Source organism: Coregonus clupeaformis, chromosome 7 (assembly GCF_020615455.1).
Source record: "Coregonus clupeaformis isolate EN_2021a chromosome 7, ASM2061545v1, whole genome shotgun sequence".
Taxonomy (NCBI): Eukaryota; Metazoa; Chordata; class Actinopteri; order Salmoniformes; family Salmonidae; genus Coregonus; species Coregonus clupeaformis.
This window is the reverse complement of record NC_059198.1, coordinates 10068952-10095655: the sequence shown is the minus strand read 5'-3', so window position 1 is coordinate 10095655 and position 26704 is coordinate 10068952. Positions and strand designations below refer to the sequence as shown.

The 26704-nt window shown below is 46.8% G+C and overlaps 1 protein-coding gene and 2 non-coding genes across 10 annotated transcripts; 2 read left to right on the top strand and 1 right to left on the bottom strand.

The window, feature by feature from the left end:
* Positions 1–124: 124 nt before the first annotated feature.
* Positions 125–206, bottom strand: trnas-aga. The gene has a single exon. It is a non-coding gene; the product is annotated as a tRNA-Ser (tRNA).
* A 155-nt stretch (positions 207–361) lies between these two features.
* trnas-aga lies at positions 362–443 on the top strand. Its single transcript has one exon. It is a non-coding gene; the product is annotated as a tRNA-Ser (tRNA).
* A 918-nt stretch (positions 444–1361) lies between these two features.
* Positions 1362–26041, top strand: LOC121568979 (nucleosome-remodeling factor subunit BPTF-like). Of its 8 annotated transcripts, none has more exons than XM_045221140.1 (31): positions 1362–2088; positions 3595–4417; positions 5382–5602; positions 7585–7779; positions 7964–8092; positions 9718–9918; positions 10162–10310; positions 10620–10978; positions 11131–11262; positions 11627–11756; positions 11894–12029; positions 12174–12500; positions 12715–14605; positions 14772–14896; positions 15014–15142; positions 15399–15549; positions 15741–15864; positions 16203–16422; positions 16981–17151; positions 17803–17945; positions 18119–18248; positions 20119–20360; positions 20480–20732; positions 20877–21666; positions 21873–22098; positions 22306–22586; positions 22696–22884; positions 22983–23175; positions 23405–23489; positions 23645–23831; positions 25220–26041. In XM_045221140.1, exons 1-31 carry the CDS (start codon positions 1599–1601, stop codon positions 25254–25256), a joined length of 8859 nt encoding a protein of 2952 aa, XP_045077075.1. In that variant the 5' UTR covers positions 1362–1598; the 3' UTR covers positions 25257–26041. The 8 variants fall into 8 exon arrangements, with proteins under 8 accessions (XP_045077075.1, XP_045077078.1, XP_045077076.1 ...); XM_045221143.1 differs by having other exon boundaries at positions 7961–8092; positions 15741–15780; XM_045221141.1 differs by having other exon boundaries at positions 7961–8092; positions 18119–18233.
* Positions 26042–26704: the final 663 nt, after the last annotated feature.

The window sequence follows — 26704 nt, the reverse complement described above, 5'->3', positions numbered from 1 at the left end:
TGCTGCCTTTTCCTGTAAGAACGAACTGTAATTGAACTAAATTATGACTAGACCACAAGACTGGACAGAGTACTGGGCTTTATATGAGATCTGATTTAAGCAACAATCTACAAAAAAAGAGACACGTTGTCGGCAGGATTCGAACCTGCGCGGGAAGATCCCAATGGATTTCTAGTCCATCGCCTTAACCACTCGGCCACGACAACCTTATAACAAATTCATCTAAAGATTACTATAATTTATATGATCACACGTAAGAAGTTCTCATCAAAAGTGTTCTAATGTAATGTAATATCCCCTTAATTATATGTATCGTAATGTCATTTACTTGATTGTAATTTTTCATTGGCTCTAGTATGAAGTTGTCGTGGCCGAGTGGTTAAGGCGATGGACTAGAAATCCATTGGGATCTTCCCGCGCAGGTTCGAATCCTGCCGACAACGGCATTTTTTTAACATCAGCAGTTAACGTGACAATGAGGAATGTCCACGTTTGGATACATTGTAACACCTACAGTAACGTTACGATCAATGTGTTTATATACATCATTGGTTACTACGATAAGCTTATCACAAATAGTAATGTTATACTGAAGATAAGTCTATGATTGGATGCATTGCAACACCAACAAGCCATCTTGCGATATACAGTATGAGATATACAGATTGGTCAGTGCTATCCGGGATCTTTGGGACATCCCTATCCTAAACCCTAACCTTAATCACAAAGGATGAATTATCCTAACCTTAACCATAGTCCTTCCCTAACCAACTTCAATGGTGTAGTGGCGGTCCAATGATCCCGTATAGCACGGACCGATATAGATTCTGATGATGTGATTTCAGTGATGGTGGTGGAAGATAAGATTGACCATCACCCCTCTCAAATTAATCATTTAAAAAATGTATTATCAGACCTTTTGTATTTACCAATGCATACCCTTGGCAGAATAATTTTTTTAAACGTTACCTCTACGATTCTAGGAGTAAAATCATGAAGGGGTATGAATGAACATGAAAAAGAAAGGGGTATGCTTGAATTGGCAAAAATAATAATTGAACATTATAACTTGAGAAAATGTAGAAAAGAGAAACAATTATTGGTTTTAAAAAATAGAAAAGCAAGATAGGCCTAGAAACAAGCTAGGTATCATATCATTTTCCCATTTATAGATATTCATAATACACTTTTGTAGCCTACTTGAGAAAACATAATTTCGGTATTTTTCTTTTGTGCAATTCAGCAATAATTGCAAACTTCAGTTCAGAGTGCAAGGACTCAATGTAAATACAATTCACTTTGCCTGTTCAGGTCTACTGTACTGGAAGAACAGTCACCACGTGACATCAGCACTGGGCCTTCGGTCTGTTTTCAGTAGTCGGAGAGAGAGGAAGAAAAATGGCGGCTGCGACCGATCAGAAGCGGGACGCACGCCATTCGTTTTGAGCTTTCTCACGTAAACCGAGGCCGGGGCTTTACGGGACTACTTCTTTGGAATCTACGCAAGTCAAGCTTTCTGGAGGTACCCGTTTTTCTGGGTTCTGTGAAGGCTAAATAAACTCAGAAATTGAAATAGAAAATAATAGATTTTATATATAATGAGGGGAAAAAGAGGCAGGCCGCCCAAAACCCTGCTGATGCAGGAGCCTTCATCCGAGCCGGAGCGTGGCTTGAGACCCAGGAGGGAGTTGAGGGCAAAGGGGAGAGGTAGTACCGAGGTCGATTTTGAGAGTCCCAAGAGGGGAAATAACTCTTCATCGAGGGGCAGGAGAAAAGTGGGATCATCCACGGTATCTCGCGGTAGGGGAAGAGGCAGGGGGGGTGGTGGTGGCAGAGGTACTAGGGGCAGACGGTCAATCGCTAGATCTGTGGTTTATGATGATCATGAAAGTGATGAAGATGATGATGCTGTGAGTTTGAGATCTGAGGAGGACGAGTTGATAGAGGAAGAAACGATAACGGACGAGGAAGAAGAGGCCCTCAACGAGGAGTCAGACCCGCTTGAGGAAATACTCGAGGAGGATGATGATGCCAGCTACTGTACTGAGAGCAGCTTTCGGAGTCAGAGCACTCATGGCAGCACTCCGGGTAAAACCGCAATATTGATCAAGCTGCTTAGAGAATGTTAGAAAACAATGACATTGTAACTAAATATAATTTGTCTGGGCGTATTTTTATTGGCATTATTTCTTATAGTGCAGGAAGCTGTATTGTTCAAAATGGAGAATGCACTGACTGTGTATAAAAGCAGGCCTTGCTTGAGATCAAAATTGGTGATGATGGAATGAAAGCTTTGCATTTAGCCATCTAGGCAGTGCACGAGAGCCGAATTGCACATTTTTGAGTTCTGAAACATTCACACATCTTTAACTAACAGTATTGTGCGAGATGTTAGTATAATTGTGTTTGCTAGTTTTGAATCTGACTTGGCTATTGCAATAGCTAGGTAGATAAGGTCTGTTATACCTAAGGTCTAACGTTAGCAAGCTAGGCTAACAAGCTAATGCCTGAACCTGCTAAACAGCTGTAAAGACAGATTTATCATTTAGAAAACAACTAAAATGACCAACAACAATATATTACTATAACATACACTAATAACTGGATTGTTTCTTATTATAAAACAACGCCTGATGATGCATAATTTCCTTGCAGGGGAATAGCTACTTACCACGTCTGGCTAGCTAGCCAAATATTTTGGTAAATGTGTCTAAATGAATGAGACACTTAATTAACGTGTTGTTTTTCTTTAACCTACTCTAACTTATTATTAGCTTCTCATACCTAGCATAGGTTTATTTTTGCAGATGAGTTCTTCAAGCTAGCAAGTTAGCAATGTCATGGGCTCGTGCACTTGTCCAGGAGGACCCAGCTAGTTTGCTAGTAATCCACATCAGCTCGAGCTAATGACAGGACAGGGTACCATGTGGCCCATTGTTTTGAAAATAAGCGCCCTCAATTTCACCAGTTGTAACTGTGTGGAGGAAGTTTCAGTGACGCAGCACAATAATGTTTTACATTCCCCAAAATACATAATGGAATTATTAATTTCAATGTTATATTAATATCCGTAATATTTCATATCCATAAGCTGTTGTAAACTTTGGAAATTGAATGCAGAAGTTATTTTTGTTTCAACACACTTTTGATGCACATTTTCTCACACACAATAGATAGAAGCAACTATTTTGATTAGATTAAAGTTAATTATTATTTGTTGAAAGTATAGTTTGAAAGACACTGTCAAAACTATGTAAGAAAGATACAAAATATATCTGTACAATAGCAGAAAAGTAATGATTATGTTGCTGTTGCAAAACATTATCACAGTGTTTGGATTAGACCCATTTAAGAAGTAATTTTTTTACATTGAAGGGAATGTCCATTGTGTTAGATTTCAACATTTGTTCACTTGTAAATTCTGTCTTTAACGAAAATACACAGAAACAAGTTGATCTATGATTTAAGCCCTTGAGCCAATGTAATTCTGCTGTGTTTGGGTTTTATGTATGAGTTACAGAATGCAATTTCAGTTTTAGTTAGTCTTTAAATCACATGGATTATGGCACTCACCTCTCTCTCTCTGTCTGGCAGGGCGGAAGAGGACGCGGGTGCACTGCCCTCGCTCGCCCATCTTTGAGGAAAAGGAGATCCCTCCTCTGGAGCTGCCCAGAACCTCTGAGGACCTCATGGTGCCCAGCGAGGAACTGCTCAATGTGTCCTCCATCTACGAGGTGCTGCGCAACTTCAGCACGGTGCTGCGGCTCTCTCCCTTCCGCTTCGAGGACTTCTGTGCTGCGCTGGTAGGCCAGGAGCAGTGCACGCTGATGGCAGAGACCCACACAGCCCTGCTGAAGGCCATTCTGCGTGAGGAGGACACCTCCAACACCACGTTCGGTCCTGCCGACCTCAAGGACAGCGTCAACTCCACCCTCTACTTCATTGACGGCATGACGTGGCCCGAGGTGGTGCGTGCCTACTGCGAGAGCGACCAGGAGTACCACCATGTCCTGCCCTACCAGGAGGTGGAGGACTACCCCTACGGCCCGCTGGACAGTAAGATCAAGGTGCTGCAGTTCTTGGTGGATCAGTTCCTCACCACCAACATTGCCCGCGAGGAGTTAATGTCAGAGGGGGTGGTGCAGTATGATGACCACTGCAGGGTGTGCCACAGGTTGGGGGACCTGCTGTGCTGTGAGACCTGCTCTGCGGTCTACCACCTGGAGTGTGTGAAGCCGCCGCTGGTAGAGGTGCCAGAGGACGAATGGCAGTGTGAGATCTGTGTGGCACACAAGGTGCCCGGGGTCACAGACTGTGTGACAGAGATGCAAAAGAGCAAACCCTACATCCGCCAGGAGCCCATCGGCTACGACCGCCAACGGAGGCAATACTGGTTCCTAAACCGAAGGATAATTGTGTAAGTAATTACTGCTCCCCCACCCCACTTCCCTTAGTAGTGACTTCAACAATATTATGCACCATCTCCATACCATACTGATTGATCTCATCTGAGCGATACATCGTGTTTTGTGATGTAGTCAGAGAGTGGCGATATGTCCTTGAGGTTCTTGAAAACAAGTTAATCAATTGCCTTCAGAATTACTACATTACAACATCCCTGCTGTCTTTTTCCAGTGCTGAATTGCTTGGTATAACATCAGTCATGTCCTGTAGATAGAATAATACACCTTTTGTTGCTGAACACTATGTACACACAGATTGCCTGAGAAAGCTGAACATATATTTTTTAACTTGAATTTTAGTAGCTGGATGTTGCTGGTAATCCCCCACATTCATGTAGAAGCAGCCTGGATTAAACATTTACTGGGTATGAAAAATGTAGCTGATTTCAACGATGACTCAATCTGAAGAGAGCATTTCCCATCATGCAGTGGGATTTATCAGCCAGCGCAGTGAGGGTGCTGTGATCGTTAACTATGCCCTTAGTGAGGGTGAAACTCCTGTGCTGTGATGCCATAGCCCCCCTGAGAGTTAACTGAACTGCTGCTGGAGTATCAGCTTTCTCATCACGTTGCCTCTCCTCCATTTGAACATGTCTTCACAATTGCTTGTAATTGGTCTCTCCTCTTGCAAGAGGCAAACAAAAAAGAAATAAGTGGGCTGAAAAACAACATGCTTTTGAATGGAATTGAAGCTTATTGCCAATTTGCATTCAGTATAAATGTTATTTTTAAGGTTAAGATATCTTTGTGTCCAGGTTAACGATGCCTCATGCAGCATTATATGCCATCCAATGATGCCATCTCATGATCTATTCATTAAGGTCCTTGAACCTGTTTTTATCAACAAACTAATTGTCAATTATATATTCCATCTTATTTGGCAAAGCTCTAAAAATGGTTGTTGACCTGTTATTCCAGTGAGGAGGACGGGGAGCATGAGAAGAAGAAGATCTGGTACTACAGCACAAAGGTCCAGCTGGGAGAGCTGATAGAGTGTCTGGACAAGGAGTACTGGGAGAACGACCTGTGTGCCGTCCTTGAGGAGATGAGAGAGGAGGTGCACACTCACATGGACATCACTGAGGACCTCACCAACAAGGCCCGCGGCAACAACAAGGCCTTCCTCACGGCAGCCAACGGTAAGGCTAGACAGCCACCTGCTGGATGCTCTGAATCACTGTCTGTCACGCTGAAGCATTTTTAGCTGGTCCGTGGCTTCTATGCGTTGTCAATATAGAAATGTCAACGACGACCCCTAGGCTACATGTTGTATAGCCAGCGTGTAGCTCCTGTGGAATTGCATTCCAATAAATCTCTGGAGAGGAGAGTACATTCTCCCTCATGCTGAAGTATGATTAGGACGGTTGAAGTATTAGAACTGTCAGAGGGCCGCAGGTAGCCTAGCGGTTAGAGCGCTGGGCCAGTAACCGAAAGGTTGCTGGTTCGAATACCCAATTTGACAATGTGAAAAATCTGTCTGTGCTCTTGAGCAAGGCACTTAACCCTAACATTCTCCAGGGGTGCTGTACTACTATGGCTGACCCTGTAAAACAACACATTTCTCTGCACCTATCCAGTGTATGTGACAATAATAAAGCATCAAACATCATAGATTTTGCTATTCCCCTCTCTTTCTCAGCCTTTTTACTTACCATGCAAACAGCGTTTTTTAAAGCACTGTGTCTGTTTCTCTGTGTGGCTACTCTACTCCTCCTGGTTTGTTATAGAGCCTTCCTTTCTATGTGCATTTCCTGACTACTAGATCTCAGAGTTTACACAAACCAAGCTTGCTTGGTTCTAGTTGAACTGTTTTGGGATCAGTCTCCTCAATTGTTAGACAATGAGGGCTTTGTGACAGATATTCCAAAGACAAGATTTTCTTTAAAGCCAATGCAGAGTCTTTTCTCTCCTGTCTAGTTCCATCTGTACCATCTGTGGTGATGAATAGGCCTTGCTGGTATGTTATCCTCTTGAGAAGCCCATTGCTCTGGTGCACTGCTTCATCCTCCCTCTGTTCACTGGAGCTGGTGACACCTGTTTCTCTCCCTATGACAACCTCAGTTATGAACCATTGGCGGGTGGGGAATGGAGATTGATTTCATTTTTCATCTTCTCCTGTGACCCAGGACACTTTCAGAGACATAATGCTTTCTGCTGGCTGTCCACATCTTTTTTTTGTTAGATCTATTTCCCTGAATTAAGATTGGAATCTCTCTGTCTGCCTTTTATGGGGAGAGATTTTATACTATATCATCATAGAACACATTATTGATTCTCCACTCTCTTGCTTTTAGTGCTCAGACAGCAGCTTCATTAATGTCATCTCCGGAGCGTTGACCCGCTGTTGCGTTTCAGGGAACAATAGTAGAGACAGCAAGTCAGGAGTTCTAATGAGTTGTTCTTGGTTTTAGCTGTCAATGGCTAACTATATTGGTATTTAACTGTGCTGGTGATCATACGTGTTGTGACTTGGTTATTATTACCTGTCACAATCCGTTTCCACTCATTTTTCACACAGTCTCAAGTAGTGCTAGAAGGTGTATTAGCAATCTGTAAGATGTTTGTGTGGTTGTTCTCTGAAGGTGAGAGACGGCTTCTATGAGAACCAGGCTGGAAGGGGTAAACCTAGTGACAGGATGATCTTGACACTGTTACAGCCATTATACATAGGCCTATGTTACTTTCCAATTGCAATTTTATCAGTTGGTTTTATATTGTTTCAAAATGCGTAGGAGAGCAATATAATCAAGGGGAGTGTGGAAAGCAATTATGGTTTAACTCCATTATATTTGTAATGCCATCCTGTAATAGAACAACATCATTAAACAGGCTAGGGCTAGTGTTAGCCAAACAACTCCATTCCATTTCTTATTGTGTAGCATCGTTTTTCTGGTTGTGAATTAGCTACTTGACACATCCCCTTGTTTTAATGCCTGAAAAAACAACAACATTACTGGCTGGTTGTGAGCTTATACATACGGACATGCATAACAATGTAATGAACAACATGTAGACCTACTGATTTACACGTAAGGTTGAAATGTAGTCTCCGGTCAAACAGACCTAGCATGCTGTGTGGGTGTTGGCCATATGTTTATCAGCTGTGTTGTTGTTTGTGTAGATGAGATCCTGGAGCGTGTGCAGGCCAGGCAGGAGCAGCGGGCAGTGGAGCAGGAAGAGAAAGCCAGTCAGGTAGCAGGTGACAACAACCCCGCTATAGACACCACCAAGACAGAGGAAGAGACCCCCACACACTGCTCTCCACGGCCAGACAACAGAGAGCTCCAAGACCCTGAGTCTGAAGCAAGCTCACAAGGTAAGACTGGAGTAGCTCTTCTATGTGAGTTGTTTATTGCTTATGAAGTCCTTTTCTGGATGCGTCTTTTATGTAGCCTTTTGAAGATGGCTACGTCTTTAAAAAAATCTATTTCAAAAGTGTTGATCTGATGAGGCAGTTGTGTGTTAAAGATCCAGAGTGAGTCTTGTATGTTTCACAGCAGCTGCAGCTCCACCTACTGGAGAAGAGAACACCACCGTCCAACCTGAGCCCCCTAAGCCTGCTGAGGTGTCCTGCTCGGCCCCCTCTGAGAGTGGGGACGCCTCCATGGAGCCTGAGCAGGAGAGGCCAGGTACATGATGGAGAAAGAGCCCAGCAATCCGCATCTCTCCTCCCAGCCTCTCGTCCTCCTTGTCACACCTCGCTGTGGCTATGCATGTGTGCATCCATCATCATCGGTCTCATGCTCTGGCTGTCTCAAAGCATCCTCCATACTGTAGTTGTGCATAATGTGATGTGATTGCTGTCACAGGATGCATTGCTGTGGAGTCACTGCTACAGGCTTTTTGCTGCTGCTTCTTGGCTAGATGATGATATTCATGCTAGTTGGCTGCACCTCAATGTGACCATTTGTTGATTTGATTATTGGCTCTGTTTGGTAGAAAGTGTACTAAAGAGTGCTATTGGACCATTAAGGCTAAGTCATAGCTTCCTTTGAGGAAGAGAGTATCTTGAATGACTGCACCACGGTTACACAGTATGCCTGTCTGGTTGTCTACTAATTCAATACATGGATGACTAACAGAGTGAATGGATTCTCTGTTGGGCAGCTTTCACTTAGTCCCCCCGTCCAGAGTAATGAGTGTAACAGAGGGGGCTCTACTCTCCCACAGTACTGCTCACTTCACTATCACTCATTAAACTGACCGGTGTTGCTCACTTACTGAAATAATTATCCTTCAGGAATAAACATATTTTGTCATAAGTCTTTTCTTACTCCTCAAAGCACTCTGCTTTTCACTTCTGCTTATGTAACATTTAAATAGCCCATTATTGAATCCCCTTATTTCTGTGGTTTTCCATCTTCATATGATCAGGATCTCTGGTGCATTGGGCCTTTTTGCGGGAACTTGTGCTCTTGCTATCCATCCATGTTGTGTTCCATTGTCTTGTGTAGTGTTCAGCATGCAAGGCTGAACAGTGCTCAGGAGGCTCTAAGTGTAGCCAGTTGTTATTCTAGTCACCTTGTCAATTGCTTGCATGTTCTATTTTCTCAATGCATTCATTGTGTTAGCCGGTCCACACACTGAAAACTTGTTCTCAGATAATGGCGTTTCAGCTGCAGCCAGCAGCATCCCTGGCAGGCAACGCCCACCATGCTAAGTCTGTCACAACCAACCTCTTATTCTCACTCCAATTCATCAGGGAAATTGGCCTCCGTTCCTTTAGCGGAAACAAAAGGCTGGCTGCCTTCCTGAACCTTCCACCTGCTACCTCAGCGCAGTATATACAGCAGGGCCATTTTAACCCACAGCTCAGAAACACAATATCTTTCTTAATTTGGTTCTGCAGCCGCGTGTTGCACTGTTTGTGTTGTGTTGCACTGTGTTCTTTCCTGGCTGGAGGGGATTTAGCCTTATCTGTCTGCCTGGACTGCTGAAATGCAAATTCTTGCTCAGACTCGCAGATTAAGCATTTCCCTGGTGTTATGCTAATTGTGCATTATCATTAAGGAACAGGTGAGGCGGGGAAGGCATCAAGCCAAACGCATTCTGTTTGTACATTTGTTGTGGATTACAGGTTTTACTTATTTATTTATTTTTTCGTCCGTGTTTGCTCTGCATTGCCGTCATCATTTGCAATACTTTCTCAGTATAGACAGCTGGTGCTGGTGTTGACGCATGTTTTCAGACAAAGGGAGCCTAAGGGGTTTGTGCTGCGCAGCTTCTCACTGTTCAATCCTCTCCTCCTCCCCAGATGATAAGCCTGTAGACTCAGAGTCCCATGGAGAGGAGGACCCCTCTGCCCAGTGCCAGCCTACTCCACCACCACCACACCCTGGTGACGAGAACAGCAACAGCAGCCACGTCTCAGCGCCTGGGGTCCTCAGGAGGCCTGAACAGCCAAACCTCGCTGACAGGTCCTCTCAGTCCTCCATCACCAGCCAGGATGACACGGGTATACCGTCGCCATACTATCCATGCACTCAGGCCTCTGGAGGCACTCTGTTACTGATGAATGCCCTGACTCATTCAACTTTCAAGGGCCTTGACTACCAAGTGACATTAGAGATACTGTTTGTATCATTGAACACGCTGTGCTGGTATTTGGCCCAATTACTCATGAATCCTTTATTCATGATTGACTTCTCTCTTTTAATTAATCATCCCTGATCTTAATGATGTGTTCTGTTGCTCACAGGTGAAGGCAAGGAGAGTGTGAATGGTGAGGGGTCAGCGTCAGGACGGACTAACAATCGCATAGTGACTCGTCTGCGTAACCCGGACAGCAAGCTGAGCCAGCAGAAGACCCAGGGAGATGGCAGCCCTACACCCAGTGACAGCAAGGAGGTGAGACACCAACCAGACACTGTGTTAACCTTCTGTCCTCTTTGTGGGATTTCACCCACAGGCTAGTCTCTCACATTAGAAGGCAGCTTTAGCAGGATTAAATGGATTGTCCTGTTATATTTTCAATCATCTAGACTGAAATCCAGTCCTCTGTTCCACATCGACTCACTTCTTTATTACATAATGTTACACAATTTATTGAACTACCGGTAGTCTCCCAATTACAGAATCCCTAGGAAACAATTCCTCTCTTCTCAGCTGTGTCTCTATTCAGCTCAGTATATATCCCCCTGTGGGTCTCTCCATCAGACATCTCCTCCCAGCTCTGAGAGTGAAGTGGCTCGCCTGGATACTGTGAGGAAAGAATTGACGGTGAAGGGCAACCTGAACAACTTCTTCAAGCTGGGCCAGGAGGGCAAGTTCCGCGTCTACCACAACCAGTTCAGCACCAACACACTGGGCCTCAACAAGCACCAGCATCGCGAGGACCACGACAAGCGCCGCCACCTCTCCCATAAGTTCAGCCTGACCCCCGCCGGGGATTTCAAGTGGAACGGCTCCATCCACGGCTCCAAGGTGCTGACCATCTCCACCCTGCGGCTCACAATCATCCAGCTGGAGACCAATGTCCCCGCCCCCTTCCTGCACCCCAACTGGGCCTCGCACAGGTACGCTCCAGCAGACTACTTACTCTGGCATAGGAAAGTGGGGTTTTGAACTGATTCACACAATGGAGAACTTGAATATTATTGGCTGATAAGGTAATGTAAGGAAATCCTGTTTTGCCATATAGTGAGGTTGTAGGTTTGTGATTTTACAGGACAAACTGGATTAAAGCGGTGCAGATGTGCAGTAAGGCTCGGGAGTTTGCCTTGGCGCTGGCCATCATGGAGTGTGCTATCAAACCAGTGGTCATGCTGCCTGTCTGGAAAGATGCACTTGGACACACCAGGTAAGAGACATGGGTTGTGACTCAAAGGACTTAATTCATTGCTGAATTGAGTTTTGATGAAAAAAGGATTTCAAATATAGTCATAGCACCTCGATCTAACTGCTCTCTGCAGTCTAAGTTTACAATGCTAAACTGAATTAATTATATTGCTTCACTGCTCTGCTGATTATGAAGCATTTTGTTCACCTCTCTTCAGTGCAGAGGTCTGTAGTGGTGTGGGCAGTGTATGCAGAGTAGCTAACGCTTTTCCCATGAGTGAGAAGAGGTTCATTGTTGAAAAGAATAGAGCGCTGGCTAAACAAGCCAGAGTCACCTTGCTGTTTTAATGTCTTTTTTTCACTCTCCCCCTTCCCTCTCCCCTCAGGCTCCATCGCATGACCTCCATGGAGCGGGAGGAGAAAGAGAAGGTGAAAAAGAGAGAGAAAAAACTGGAGGATGAGGAGACTATGCAGCAGGCCACCTGGGTGAAGTACACCATCCCCATCAAACACCAGGTAAATCTGGGTTCACTTTTCTCTCATGTCCTGTTTGGGCTTTTATGACTGCATGATGGCTGACAACATAATCATCTCTTCTTTTGAATGCGATCGCGTAGTCTTCATCTAACTGGTTCTTTCTCTCTGTGTGTAAGGTGTGGAAGCAGAAGGGGGAGGAGTACAGAGTAACGGGGTACGGGGGCTGGAGCTGGGTCAGTAAGACTCACGTCCATCGCTTTGTTCCCAGGCTACCAGGGAACACCAACGTCAACTACCGCAAAGCACTCGAAGGTAAGTGTTTCTTCTGTACACGTATTATCCCTGTTGTCTCATCTCACTGATGATGATCAAGGGCACTCAAGCAGAAAATGTGGCTCCAGAATGCCTCAGTATAAATTAGGTGCTTCATGTGATTTCATTTTCATCTCTCTACAGCAGCTAAAACTGGCAAAGAAAATGCAACGTCCAGCCTAAACAAATGGAAACGGTTGCCCAAAGCACCAACAAGCTCGGAAACCCAGGGAAAAGAAGAGTCTGCTCCAATTACTGAAGAAAAAGACAAGGAGCAAACCTCCACCATGGAGTCATCTGGGAGCACTTCACCAGGAGAGGGGCAGACTCTGAAAGAGGAGGAGGAGAAGGAAGATAACAATATCACAGAGAAGGTGGAGGAAAACATTTTTGATCAGGTGGAGGAGGAGACTGAGGACAAGATGGATGTTGACCCCAGTCCACCAGACACCTGTCTCAGTGAGGAAAAAGGTACAATGATATTACTTTTCATCAATAAACAAAGAGGGTCCCCTGCTGTTTATCTGAATAAGAAATTGTAATAGATGGCATTTGTTATTTTCCCGACGCTTGCTATGATTGACTGTGTTCTACATTCATCCCATACTTAGCAGCTGTCTGTCAGGGCTCACAGTTAGCATTTTCTGGCTAATATCATTCATTGAGTTCTCTCTCTCTCTTTTAGGTATAGTGGACAGCAAAGGCCCCTCGTCACCGACTGACCCTGCTGTGAAGGTGGAGCCCAGGGATGGAGAAGAACCTAAGCAGGAGGACTCTGAGGCCAAGCCACCTGTTCGCCCCTTCAACTGGGATGTGGTGAATGTCAGCGAGGGCTTCCAGCTCCGTACGGCCTACAAGAAGAAGGTGAAGACGTCCAAGCTCGACGGGCTGCTGGAACGCAGAGTGAAGCAGTTCACCCTGGAGGAGAAGCAGAGGCTGGAGCGGCTCAAACAGCAGTCAGCCCTGGCCAAACACACAATCTACAAAGAGAAAGTTCATACAGGGACTCCCACCACCGTCAAGACTGAAGCTTCTACAGCAGACAAGGAGCAGGACAAGTTAGCAGTGACACCGTGCACTAGTCTGAAAGCTGAGGGGCAAGCAGACTCTGTAGTTAAAGACTCAATCGTTAAAAGGCTTGACTTTGACCAGGAGCAGCCAGTGAAATCCCAACCCTCAGGAGAGACAGATAACCTGGACGTCAGATTAGGCTCCACCTGTAAGCCCCAGGCAGCAGGAGCCACAGGCCCCAACCTCAACACCATAGGGTTGGCCAACCATGAGAGCAGCGTTCAGGGCAATGGTGGGGATGCGTTATCGCAAACAGAGCTGAATGGAGGCTTCCAGAAAACCATAGAACTCAACAAAGTCAATTCGACATCCCTAGAACCGGCTTTAGGTGCGGCCAAAGCAGAGGTGACGATAGCAGGAGAAAACGGTAAGAAGCATGGTTACGAGGAGACAGAGCAAGGCAATGGACAGAGGGAGACAGAAAGCATGGAGGTAGACCAAAGCAAACCACATCAAGTGCAGGTGAACGGGAAAGACGCTGTTGACACCAAGGCTCCTGTAGACTCAAAGATGCACTTAGACCTGGCCAACAAAGTGGACACCAAGGCCATGCTCCAGACGTTAGAGGGTGACATCAAAACGCTGCCAGTGAAGGAGCCTGTAAAGTCCATTATGAACGGTACTCTCTCTCAGGACGGGTTAAAGGTCAACAGCACTGTGTTAGCCACCAGCCCAGCTTTGGCGGACGTAGAGAGGAAGGTTGTGGTGTCCGAGCCTGACTACCTGCCTCCTCAGAAGGTTGCCAGACTGGAGAATAATGGCGAAAGGGTGGCAGACTCTGTCACCTCGTCACTGTTAGGGCTGTCCACTGGTGTTCCCAAGGTAAGCAACAGCACCAAGTCTGAGCCAATGGAGATTGGGCAGACGGCATCCAATAAGATCACCCCGTTTCCTATCCCCACTGCAGAGGAGTCCAGCTTGAGTGACAACACCACAGAGAGTAGCAGTAGTGGGGCGCTGAAGACCGTCACCACAACCACTACTACCACCGTGTCGACAGAGTCTCGCACGGTGCAGATAGCTGAGGTCTCCAGCAGCAGTAAGCCTGCAGTGATGCCTGCTGCAGAGAGCAGTGCTGTGTCCACCCTCACCACCATGACCAAGACCACCGTCACCAGGGTCAGCTCCCCGACCCTCGGGGCCGCCTTCTCCGAGGAGACCAAGACTGTTGTCACGGCAATGTTGACAGATGCCACATCTGGCCCCTCAGGCTCTTTGGTCACCTCCATGACGGTCAGTAAGGAGTACTCCACCAGAGATTGTGTCCGGCTGCTCAAGTTCTCCCGCTCCAAGAAGACCCGCTCTGGCACGGCCCTCCCCTCCTACCGCAAGTTTGTCACTAAGAGTAGCAAGAAGAGCATCTTTGTACTGCCTAATGATGACCTGAAGAAGCTGGCGAGGAGAGGGGGCATCAGAGAGGTGCCCATCTTCAACTACAACGCCAAGCCAGCCCTGGACATCTGGCCCTATCCCTCCCCCAGACCCACCTTTGGAATCACGTGGAGGTTAGTCAAGTAGTTGACCCTTAGTTATTAGGCTGCCATTCGTGCACTGGGCCACAGAAAGCCAACAATAATAGGGCTGAAACCATTGAGAACAGGGAACCATGTACATTTGTCTTTGGTTTAAGGTTGTTTCGGTAACACTCACTGACTTGGGTCTCCCATTCAGATACCGTCTCCAGACTGTAAAGTCTCTGGCGGGGGTCAGTCTGATGCTACGGCTGCTCTGGGCCTGCCTGAGGTGGGATGACATGGCCGTCAAGCCCTCCCCTGCTGTAGGAACCACCCGCACAGGTGAGTGCACAGCAATGCTACCCTCCTCTCCCTCTCTCTGCCCTCCCCCTTCCTGTCTCTAAATTTGAAGATGAGGCACCATTTCAAACTGACATATTTCCTTTCTGCTCTCCCCAGAATCGTCAGAAACTGCGATCACCACAACGGAGATCATCAAGCGGCGAGATGTGGGGCCGCACGGCATCCGGTCGGAATACTGCATCAGGAAGATCATCTGCCCCATTGGCGTTACCGAAGCTCCCAAAGGTAAAAGGATGAAACCGCAATCCTACAGTGGTCTCATGAATCTTTGCTTTGGATTGCCTTGCTCAGCTTGTTTCTCACCTCTTCTAGTGTTCTCTCTCAAGTACCTGAGTAGGCAAATGTCAGTGAAAATATGAAGATTGAGAAAGTTCACTGTTTATCCCACAATATAAAAGATGACATTAATTGACAGAAGTCAATACTAGTTTTTCCCTTTACCTCATTCTTTCTCTCATCCTCTCTCTCTCTTCCTGAGTAGAAACTCCCACGCCCCAGAGGAAAGGCCTGCGCTCCAGCGCTCTGAGGCCAAAGAAGCCTGAGCCGGCCAAGCAGACTGGGCCCATCGTCTTAGAGACGTGGGTGGCCGAGGAGGAGCTGGAGATCTGGGAGATCAGAGCCTTTTCAGAAAGGTGAGCAGGCGGACTGTCCTTAGCCTTGTGGCTGGGGCTGGAGAGAATAAGCTGCTGTACTGCTTGATATTATGTGACCTTTGAACCTTTACTTCCCTCAAGATGTCTTGTTGTAACCCTGCCCAGGTCTGTTGTGTTGTCTTGTCATTGGATGTAGTATGACTAACTGGCTTGTCCTCTTGTGGGCACAGGGTTGAGAGGGAGAAGGCCCAGGCTGCAGACCAGGCTAAGGTTAGTAGAACGCTGAAGACAGCAGAGGAGGCCAAGGCCCAATTGGAGGCTCAGCTAAAGCACCAGAGATTGGCTGCTCAGCAGGTGGGAAGATCAGACAAGTTTCCACCTTGCACAATGGTGACACCTAGACTCCCTACAATCCACCCCCCCCTCAGCCCAAACCTGGGGGTGCACAAACACTAAACACGGGGAGCTGGGACATTTCAAGGGCCTCTGTTTGGGTTGGTTTTGATCAGAATAATTGTCCTTTTAAACCATGTGCAATTACAAATGTGTATTGGAAGTGATGTTATGTATTATTCAGATGAGACATGTTCACTATGTACTCACACTCCTTTACGCCTGTCTCCACTTTCCAATGAGTTTGGTGTTTCTATATGGTTTAGCATAGATTTAGCATCTCTACCTTTGCGTTGTAGAAACGGTTGGAGCAACAGAAGCCTGGTGCCACCACCTCCACCCCCACCAGCACCCCTACAACCTCAGCCTCTGGCACTCCGACATCCCTGACCAGCCAGGTCACTTCAGGGACTAAACTGGTCCTGGCCACCAAGCTGGGAACACCTGTCACATTCCAGCAGAACAAGAACTTCCATCAGTCGTTTGCTTCCTGGGTCAAGCAGGGCCAGGGTAGTCCAGGTGAGTCTGGCGACTACTAGCTGCTCATCCAAAATCATCATCCTCAATCATGGCAGTGGCTACTGTGGGGGTGTGTTTTAAATTGATAGTGATTTTTTTATATATATTTTTTTCCGTGTTTTTGGTCATAAGGCGTTTTCGTTCCCCATTCGCTTTTTAATGGTGGCCATTGAGGTTCACTTGTAGATGTTGAAAATCGTTACAACAACATAGATAATTTTAGTGTTTGGATTCTTGTTTTTTCATTTGACCTATTTTGATAGATATTTACGGTATGTTGAATTGCCTTAATGGCCAGTGGTGTCCACTTTCTGTATACGAAAAGTGTGGGGCTGGGAAAGGGAATTATAAAAACCTTTGGAATAACTTTTGACTCCTAGAAGAAAGTGGAGTTTCAGGCACATAATCAGTTAATCAGTCCAAAAGCATATGCAACGGCTTTGTTTGAATCAAAGCTGGGGGGAAAGGACCCCTTAGTGGACACCACTGCTGTACACCCTGGCTGTTGTGGTTGCACTTGCACACGGTGTGTGACTGCAGGTGGGGTGTGTCTTGCAGCCTCCACTGGCTCAGGGGCCACCGTGGCCAACAGCATTGTCACCACCTCTGGACAAACGTTCCAGATCTCTGGCAGCCCGGTGACCATGGCTGGCCAGGTCATCACCGCCAAGCTACCCATCCCGGCCAACAGCAAGATTGTCACGGTCAACATGCCAACCACACAAGGAGGTATGGAAGACCTTGCCATCTGTACGGTTTTAGCCAGCACGATCGCATTGACCAGGCCTACCCCCACTCAGCAGGCCTACGCCCACTCAGCTAGCCTGCCCCCACTCAGCAAAACCATGAACCATCTCACCCCAGTGGAAACTAAACCTTTGAGGAGCTTTGAAGTGTTGCTTTTGATTTGAGTGTGCTGGCTGCTCTAATACGTAGAAAATGCCAATGATTTATACAAGAACACTCCAGGAAGGAGTTCCCCTGGGATGCCCTGTCTGTCTCCCTCAGTAATAGACACAGTAATGGCTGTTCTGTCTGTCAGATTATTGATCCCATGGAAGCTTCCTTCAGGTACCTTGGTTGGACTGAGTCCCAGACAGTCTCAACACAAAGGACCTGTTCTGCTTGATCAATACAATCTGTCCAGGTCATCTGCAAGAGGGGCAGATGAAATTTCTCCCACTGATTGCTGTGACTTGACAGTACATTTGGAGATGTGATTCAACCAAGTATTTCTTTGGCAAACTGAATTCTTAGTTCCATGAGCTTTTAACAAGGGCGTTTGACGTGTTGTAAATCTCATTATTGAGGTTCAACACCCTACTGTTGATCTACTTCTAGTAAATGCATGCTGCTTAACACAGTCCCTGTCCACCACAGGTATGGTGCAAGTCCAGCAGAATGTCCTGGGCATTATTCCATCCAGCACCCCAGGCAACCAGCGGACCTACTCCTCATTCCAGAACCGCAACGCCACCATCAACATCAGACCCAACACCTCCACCTCAACCACTACTCAGCCGGTAGAGAATAGACATCAAACAGATCTATCTCTCTCACACATATTCTTGCTCTGTCTTTTTCCCTCTTATGCTCCCCTCGCTCTTTCTTTGTTATAATCTTAATTGGAATGTAGTTAAATGAGCATAATCATGTGTACAGAATCATTTATTTGTGTTTTGTTTCTTTGGCTCAGGTCATCACTACTGGAGCCCAGATCCGTCCGGGCATGACGGTGATCCGATCGCCTCTACAGCAGGGCACCACCATGGGCAAAACCATCATCAGAACCCCCTTGATGATGCAACAAGGTATTCTACCAGCCAGTAGGTCTCTCTCCTCTACCGCCTCCCAACCTGTGGCTGCATGGCTCTGCTCACTCCTCAGCATGCAACATTACTTTGTGTTGATATGTTTATACGTATTCATTTTATTAGGATGGATACTACACTGCTCAAAAAAATAAAGGGAACACTTAAACAACACAATGTAACTCCAAGTCAATCACACTTCTGTGAAATCAAACTATCCACTTAGGAAGCAACACTGATTGACAATACATTTCTCATGCTGTTGTGCAAATGGAATAGACAACAGGTGGAAATTATAGGCAATTAGCAAGACACCCCCAATAAAGGACTGGTTTTGCAGGTGGTGACCACAGACCACTTTTCAGTTCCTATGCTTCCTGGCTGATGTTTTGGTCACTTTTGAATGCTGGCGGTGCTTTCACTCTAGTGGTAGCATGAGACGGAGTCTACAACCCACACAAGTGGCTCAGGTAGTGCAGCTCATCCAGGATGGCACATCAATGCGAGCTGTGGCAAGAAGGTTTGCTGTGTCTGTCAGCGTAGTGTCCAGAGCATGGAGGCGCTACCAGGAGACAGGCCAGTACATCAGGAGACGTGGAGGAGGCCGTAGGAGGGCAACAACCCAGCAGCAGGACTGCTACCTCCGCCTTTGTGCAAGGAGGAGCAGGAGGAGCACTGCCAGAGCCCTGCAAAATGACCTCCAGCAGGCCACAAATGTGCATGTGTCTGCTCAAACGGTCAGAAACAGACTCCATGAGGGTGGTATGAGGGCCCGACGTCCACAGGTGGGGGTTGTGCTTATAGCCCAACACCGTGCAGGACATTTGGCATTTGCCAGAGAACACCAAGATTGGCAAATTCGCCACTGGCGCCCTGTGCTCTTCACCGATGAAAGTAGGTTCACACTGAGCACGTGACAGAGTCTGGAGACGCCGTGGAGAACATTCTGCTGCCTGCAACATCCTCCAGCATGACCGGTTTGGCGGTGGGTCAGTCATGGTGTGGGGTGGCATTTCTTTGGGGGGCCGCACAGCCCTCCATGTGCTCGCCAGAGGTAGCCTGACTGCCATTAGGTACCGAGATGAGATCCTCAGACCCCTTGTGAGACCATATGCTGGTGCGGTTGGCCCTGGGTTCCTCCTAATGCAAGACAATGCTAGACCTCATGTGGCTGGAGTGTGTCAGCAGTTCCTGCAAGAGGAAGGCATTGATGCTATGGACTGGCCCACCCGTTCCCCAGACCTGAATCCAATTGAGCACATCTGGGACATCATGTCTCGCTCCATCCACCAACGCCACGTTGCACCACAGACTGTCCAGGAGTTGGCGGATGCTTTAGTCCAGGTCTGGGAGGAGATCCCTCAGGAGACCATCCGCCACCTCATCAGGAGCATGCCCAGGCGTTGTAGGGAGGTCATACAGGCATGTGGAGGCCACACACACTACTGAGCCTCATTCTGACTTGTTTTAAGGACATTACATCAAAGTTGGATCAGCCTGTAGTGTGGTTTTCCACTTTAATTTTGAGGGTGACTCCAAATCCAGACCTCCATGGGTTGATACATTTGATTTCCATTGATCATTTTTGTGTGATTTTGTTGTCAGCACATTCAACTATGTAAAGAAAAAAGTATTTAATAAGATTATTTCATTCATTCAGATCTAGGATGTGTTATTTTAGTGTTCCCTTTATTTGTTTGAGCAGTGTATATTTAGAACCATATTGGTAGTCCGCCAATGTTAATTTTATGTATGACCTCCAGTCAGTTCATTCATGATAAGTCAACTGATTTGTCTTGGGACTGTCCCAGGCACTTTTCTTATTTAAGGCTACTTGTGTGTCCGTTTTTCTGTTTGCCTCACCATCTCACTGTCTGTCCTCTAGGCCAGCAGCAGGTGGTGACTCAGATCATCCGGGGCCAGCCTGTCTCCACAGCAGTTTCCAGTGCCAGCCCTGTGCAGAACAGCGCAGGCCAGAGGGTGCTGGGGGCTGCCCCGTCCCCCCATCCTGTCACCCCTGCCCCCGGGCAGTCCCCATCACCATCCACCCCCCAAGGCGGCCGACCACAGCAGGGCCAGGTCAAACTCACCCTGGCCCAGCTCACCCAGCTAACGCAGGGGGCACAGGTGAGGAGCCACCTGCTCTCTTTTACATCTACTTATACACATACTCTCACACTCCTGTTGGATGGATTCTCTGTGTGTTTCTATATCTGACTGTGTGTGTGTCTGTCTGTGTGTTCCAGGGAGGGAACCAGGGTCTCACAGTAGTGATCCAGGGACAGGGCCAGACCACAGGCCAGCTGCAGGTCATTCCCCAGGGGGTGACGGTCATCCCAGGCCCTGGGCAGCAGCTCATGCAGGCTGCCATGCCCAACGGCCAGGTGCAGCGCTTCCTCTTCACCCCGGGGGCATCAGCCCCTGCCCCCACCCCCGCCACCACGGCCAGCGCTGCTGTCACCCCTGTCACAGCCACCACAACCACACCCTCAGTGCCAGGTATGAGGCTAGGCCACTTCAACAAGCATCGTACACGAGTATTTGCAGAGTTGTGAATTCTAATGTTCATTTGGATTGGTCTCTGGTTTGTGGTTATGTGGATGTGTTAATACTGTGCCACTCTCTTTCTCTCCTACCTTGCAGCACTGTCTCAGCCTCAGGTTCAGACTCCCGCCACCTCTCAAGCACCGGCACCACCAGTCCAGCCTCCTCAACAGGCTATCGCTCCAGTCCAGCCCCCTGCCCTCGCTCCTGCCCCCCCTCCAGTGTCCACACATCAGACTCAACCCCCTCAGACTCAAATCCACATCCCCCTCCAGTCCCCCACTGCTTTACCCATCCAGCAGAAAGCCCAGATCCCAACCTCTCCACAACAGGTCCATATAAAGGCTGTCTCTGTCTCCCCCTCCGTCACCCAGGCCACAGTGAGGCCCATCCAGGCCCATGCTCAACTCCAGCCCCAGGCTCCGGCTCAGATCAGGCCACAGCAGCAGCTGCAGCTCCACCACCAACCCCAGCTGATCACGGTGCCGGGGCTGCAGCAGCAGGTCCAGGTGCTGGGTACCATCCAGACCCACGTGGCGGCCCAGCTCCAGGTCCAGGCCCAGCAGGGTGGGGCGGTGCCCCAGCAGATCAAGCTGCAGCTGCCGATCCAGATCCAGCAGGCAGGGGGCCAGGTGCAGGCCCACCAGATCCAGAACGTGGTAACCATCCAGACGGCCAGCGTGCAGGAGCAACTGCAGAGGATCCAGCAGCTCAGAGAGCAGCAGCAGCAGAAGAAGAAGCAGCAGGAGGCCAAGAGGGAGCAGAGCCTGCAGGCCTCCAGCCCCAGCGACATCATCCAGAAACAGGTGGTGATGAACCAGAATGCTGTGATAGAAAATCTGAAACAGAGGAAGACCATGACTCCAGCAGAGCGGGAGGAGAACCAGAGGTATGGCTCTCATTGTTCACAGACATGACCCTTACATAACGACACTCATATGAATTACAGTAAAGAAAAATATCCATTTGTCAGTTCCAAAACCTTACTATAATTAATCCAACCAACAATCGCCAACTATTTTGTATTAGTTGTATTTCGTCTGATTCCATGATGAGTCTGACAAGCCCTCCCTTCCTCTATCCCCTGCTGAGCAGAATGATCGTCTGCAACCAGGTGATGAAGTTCATCCTGGACAAGATCGACAAGGACGAGAAGCAGGCGGCTAAGAAGAGGAAGAAGGAGGAGTCTGTGGAGCAGAAACGCAGCAAGCAGAATGCCACCAAGCTCTCGGCACTGCTCTTCAAGCACAAAGAGCAGCTCAAGGCTGAGATCCTGAAGAAGAGGGCTCTACTGGACAAGGAGCTGCAGCTGGAGGTTCAGGTCAGTGCCATAGCCACCTCTGCTCTCTAACACACATCATAGGCCACTTTATTGTAGTGCTCCATTAGGGTGTAGAAGTGTGATATTGGATGTATTGAGAAATATTGTGGCCACTGGCCAGGAATTCCTTACATTGTGATAATACCAAATGTCAACCATTCTCTCCCTCTCTGTCCTTCCTTTCCCCTCTGTCCTTCTCTCTCTCAGGAGGAGCTGAGGAGGGACATCAGCAGGCTGAGGAAGGAGAAGGAGAAGGCCCAAGCTGCAGCCTCTCAGGCAGCCGCTGCTGCAGCTGCAGCCCAGGTAGCCTCCTCCCTCTCCCCTACCATAGCCTCGCCCTCCTCCGCCCACAAACGCAAGAGGGACGACGAGAGGGACTCGTCCTCCGCCAAGCCCAAGAAGAAGAAGATGATATCCACTACCTCAAAGGATCACAAGAAGGAAGTCAAGCTGTACTGTGTCTGTAAAACGCCCTATGACGAGGCCAAGTAAGAGACAGATGCACCATATCATGTTCCCATAGAAACACTGAACATGTAATTGAACTGTAGCATGTATGTCAAAGATGACAAACTTAACAAGTCCACATGGTTTCAGGTTCTACATTGGGTGCGACCTGTGCTCCAACTGGTTCCACGGTGCGTGTGTGGGCATCACGGAGAAGGAGGCCAAGAAGATGGACGACTACGTCTGTAATGGCTGCAAGCAGGGCCAGGACTCACAGGACTCAGAGGGCACCACGGAGGAGCTGTACTGCATCTGCCGGACGCCATACGACCAAACACAGTATGATAACACAATACGAATAAGGTTACAGCTTGGGTGGACTGAATGTTATAGGTCCAAATATCCCTGACCTGTACTTCCCATGTCTTTTCTCCCAGGTTTTACATTGGCTGCGACCGTTGCCAGAACTGGTACCACGGGCGCTGTGTGGGCATCCTGCAGAGCGAGGCCAACCACATAGACGAGTACGTGTGCCCGCAGTGTCAGTCCACGGAGGACGCCATGACGGTCCTCACACCGCTAACAGACAAGGACTACGAGGGGTTAAGAAGAATCCTGCGCTCCTTACAGGTATGAAATCCTGAGGTCTCCTCTGTTCAGTGTCTTTACTGATGATGATATGGAGATGGCCAGAGTTGGGAGTCACATGATATACCCTGTCTTGAGTAAATGAAATGATTAAATGAAACAACATTGCATTGCAGGACCAGTGTTCTGGTCTGGGGCGCTACATTCCCAACAGACTTCAGTATACCTCACTGTTGTAAATCTAGTGAAACATCTATTTTTCTGTTAACAGGCTCACAAAATGGCGTGGCCGTTCCTTGAACCAGTAGATCCCAACGATGCTCCTGATTATTATGGTGTTATAAAGGAACCGATGGGTAAGATCACATCTCTAAATCACTGGAATGTCATTGACTGTCGCTATTATTTCTGTTTGGTAGAAAAAACATTGTAATCTTGAATGTGTTTAGAAAATATAGTAATTTACCAACACATTTACCTTTGATCACCCTTCTCTATGTTTCATCCCCAGACCTCTCCACAATGGAAGACAGATTACAGAAACGGTATTACAACAAGCTCACCGAGTTTGTGGCAGATATGACCAAAGTCTTTGACAACTGCCGCTACTACAACCCCAATGACTCACCCTTCTTTCAGTGTGCCGAAGTTCTGGAGGCATTCTTTGTACAGAAGCTCAAAGGTTTCAAAGCTAGCAGGTAAGTTTAGAGCTCTCATGACTCCCAAAGCTCTTCAGAGGCCCTGTCATTAAGTCTGCTGTTAGAAAAGACTCCCTCCATCATGCTCCTCTGCATGGGTAATGGCTTGTCAGTCATATAATGTTCATGATCCGTTTCGGACACTCCATGTGACTTTGATTGAATCTGCCTACGAGAATTTCCCAAGAACACCCTGTTTTCCATGTAATCTTTTCTTTTTCATTAAACCATGCATCCGTATCATGCTACAGTAGTTAGCCTCATGCACTCTCTGGGCATGTCAGTTTGTGCTGTAGTAGCCTGACTTTGGCTGTAGCCTTCCCTATAGACCTTCCTGTGGTCTGTGGGCTGCTTGGTAGAGGGATGCAGAGTCTTACCAAAGCCTACATAGCTGACTTCAGCTCAGACATCCTCCCTGCAATAGTTCTCAATTGTGCTTCATTCATGTTTGCTCTGTGTCATGCATCACCTTGCATTTGTGTCTGTTTCACCTGTTCCGCATGCATTTGATTTATGCCACTCATTCTCTCTTTCTTGCAGATTGTGATGTCATAAGTCTGACGTTATAGCTGGAGTCTGAGCTGGATGCAGGGGTCTCTAGTAGTGAATCATGGAACATGCTGTTTCATAAACAGCAGAAATTCTGTGTGATTATTTAAGATTAAATAAATAAATACACACACACACACACACACACACACAAGCGTTCTATCAGTGAAACAAACCATGCTTAAAAGTACATTTGCAAGTATAGAAGCCAAATTCCAAAGATGCCTTCAGTGACAATCACAAAATGGCAGCCATGTTGACACTTACAAATCAAGTTTTCAAGGGATATTCTTTTTCTCTATTATTTTGGTCATTTCACCATTTAAAATCGTATCAATTATCAGCAAGATAACATCAGTGTCAGGGAAGCTTTTACTTAGAAATGTGTAAATAAGCTTCACTCAGAAATTCATTTTTTTTGTAGTTAGTTATTCAACTGATGAAGTTCTGTTGGAGAGGGAGATAAATAAGATAAATATTGTATGTTTTTTTAATCCTTTTGTGAAGGATTATTTTATGGTTAAAACAAAGAGAGCCTATGGTCAGAGGAATTTATATACACTTAAAATAATCAATAAAATGTCACGGCTTAACTATATTGGACGCAATGCCTTACTGCATAACGGTACCTCAGGATGTAGATCTGACGCACCATTTCATTGACTAAGGCATTCCCAATGATTTACACCAACATGGCTGCGCAATCTCCTTCCTGACCCCATGGCATCCATTTTTTGTATCACTGTTTTGTTGTTTGTTTTTGTTCATATCAGTATGTTTAAACTATTCATTAAAAATGTTAAAGGTTCTCAACTGTTCCCCTTTTCCACATTCTATAGGTCTCATAACAACAAACTACAAACTTCGACCTCTTAGAATATACCACATATATTTTTTTTTATGCACTCAGCGAGAATTGGGTTAAATTCTGAACAATAAATCCATGTTGGGACCTGACTCCTGTGCTTTGGGACGTCCACCCCTCTCCCTCCTTCTGGCCCCATTCTACGCAGCCCCCAAAGGAAGACTCTCCCTGTAAGACCAGCAGCGCTGCTCCCACAGAACTGTCAGGTGGAGCTGCTGCCTGCCCACCTCTGCCACATGGACATTTGACAAGGGGTTAAAGTGGAGGGTTTGAATAAAGGCATTTCTGAAGAAGGTTACCTCAAAGAAGATACTTTCCTTGTTCTTTCTTGATTTGATTTCATTCTTTATTACCCCTCTAGCTAGTTGAAGAAATTAAGAAAACATCATACGCTTCCATGGCCATGACCATTTAAAAAAAACATCTATGATGCCTGTTTGAACATTGAGAAATGTTGAGCTGAGTTGCACTCAGCCTATCAGATTGCACAGTGACACTTCTGTGTGTTTCTCCCCTTGCAATCACTTTATTAGAGGTGGTGTGAAAGATGTGTCTCATTGGGAAGGACTTGCTTGAGTTTGGACCTACTAGCTTTCTGGACACCAACAGTTTGAGTTTGTCAAGCTATGCTGAAAGGAATATTTGGTATTAATTGCCCAGCAGTAATGACACACTGCAAAGGATAAAACACAATATGTTTTTGCCCTGTTTGTAAAACTTTTTTTGTATTACAGCTGAAGAGATATTGATGTATATGAACCATAATAAATGGAGAAGACCTGGCTCTCTTCCACTACTGAAAGTGTCGGCATATGCTTTTGTGAAATACATTTTGTTAATATTTTTCCCTACAGCATTTACAGTAAATTCTAAAAGTATTCAGACCCCTTGACTTTTTCCACATTTTGCTACGTTACAGCCTTATTCTAAAATTGATTAAATAGGTTTCTTTCCCTCATCAATCGACACACAATACCCCATAATGACAAAGCAAAAAACAGGTTTTTAGAAATTTTAGCAAATGTAGAAAAATAAACGGAAATATCACATTTACTTAAGTATTCAAACCCTTTACTCAGTAATTTGTTGAAGCAGCTTTGGCAGCGAATACAGCCTCAAGTCTTCTTTGGTATGACGCTACAAGCTTGGCACACTTGTATTTGGGGAGTTCCTCCCATTCTTCTCTGCAGATCCTCTCAAGCTCTGTCAGGTTGGATGGGGAACGTCGCTGCACAGCTATTTTCAGGTCTCTCCAGAGCTGTTCGATCTGGGTTCAAGTCCGGGCTCTGGCTGGGCAACTCAAGAACATTCAGAGACTTGTCCCGAAGCCACTCCTGCATTAGCTTGTCTGTGTGCTTAGAGTAGCTGTCCTGTTGGAAGGTGGACCTTCGCCCCAGTCTGAGGTCCTAAGCACTCTGGAGCAGGGTTTCATCAAGGATCTCTCTGTACTTTGCTCCAT

Coding starts and splice junctions, on each gene's coding strand:
- LOC121568979 (XM_045221139.1), top strand. CDS start 1,599: ATGAGGGGAAAAAGAGGCAGGCCGCCCAAAACCCTGCTGATGCAGGAG. Junction 11,757..11,893: donor CCATCCCCATCAAACACCAG/GTAAATCTGGGT, acceptor TCTGTGTGTAAG/GTGTGGAAGCAGAAGGGGGA. Junction 14,606..14,771: donor ACCTTTGGAATCACGTGGAG/GTTAGTCAAGTA, acceptor TCTCCCATTCAG/ATACCGTCTCCAGACTGTAA.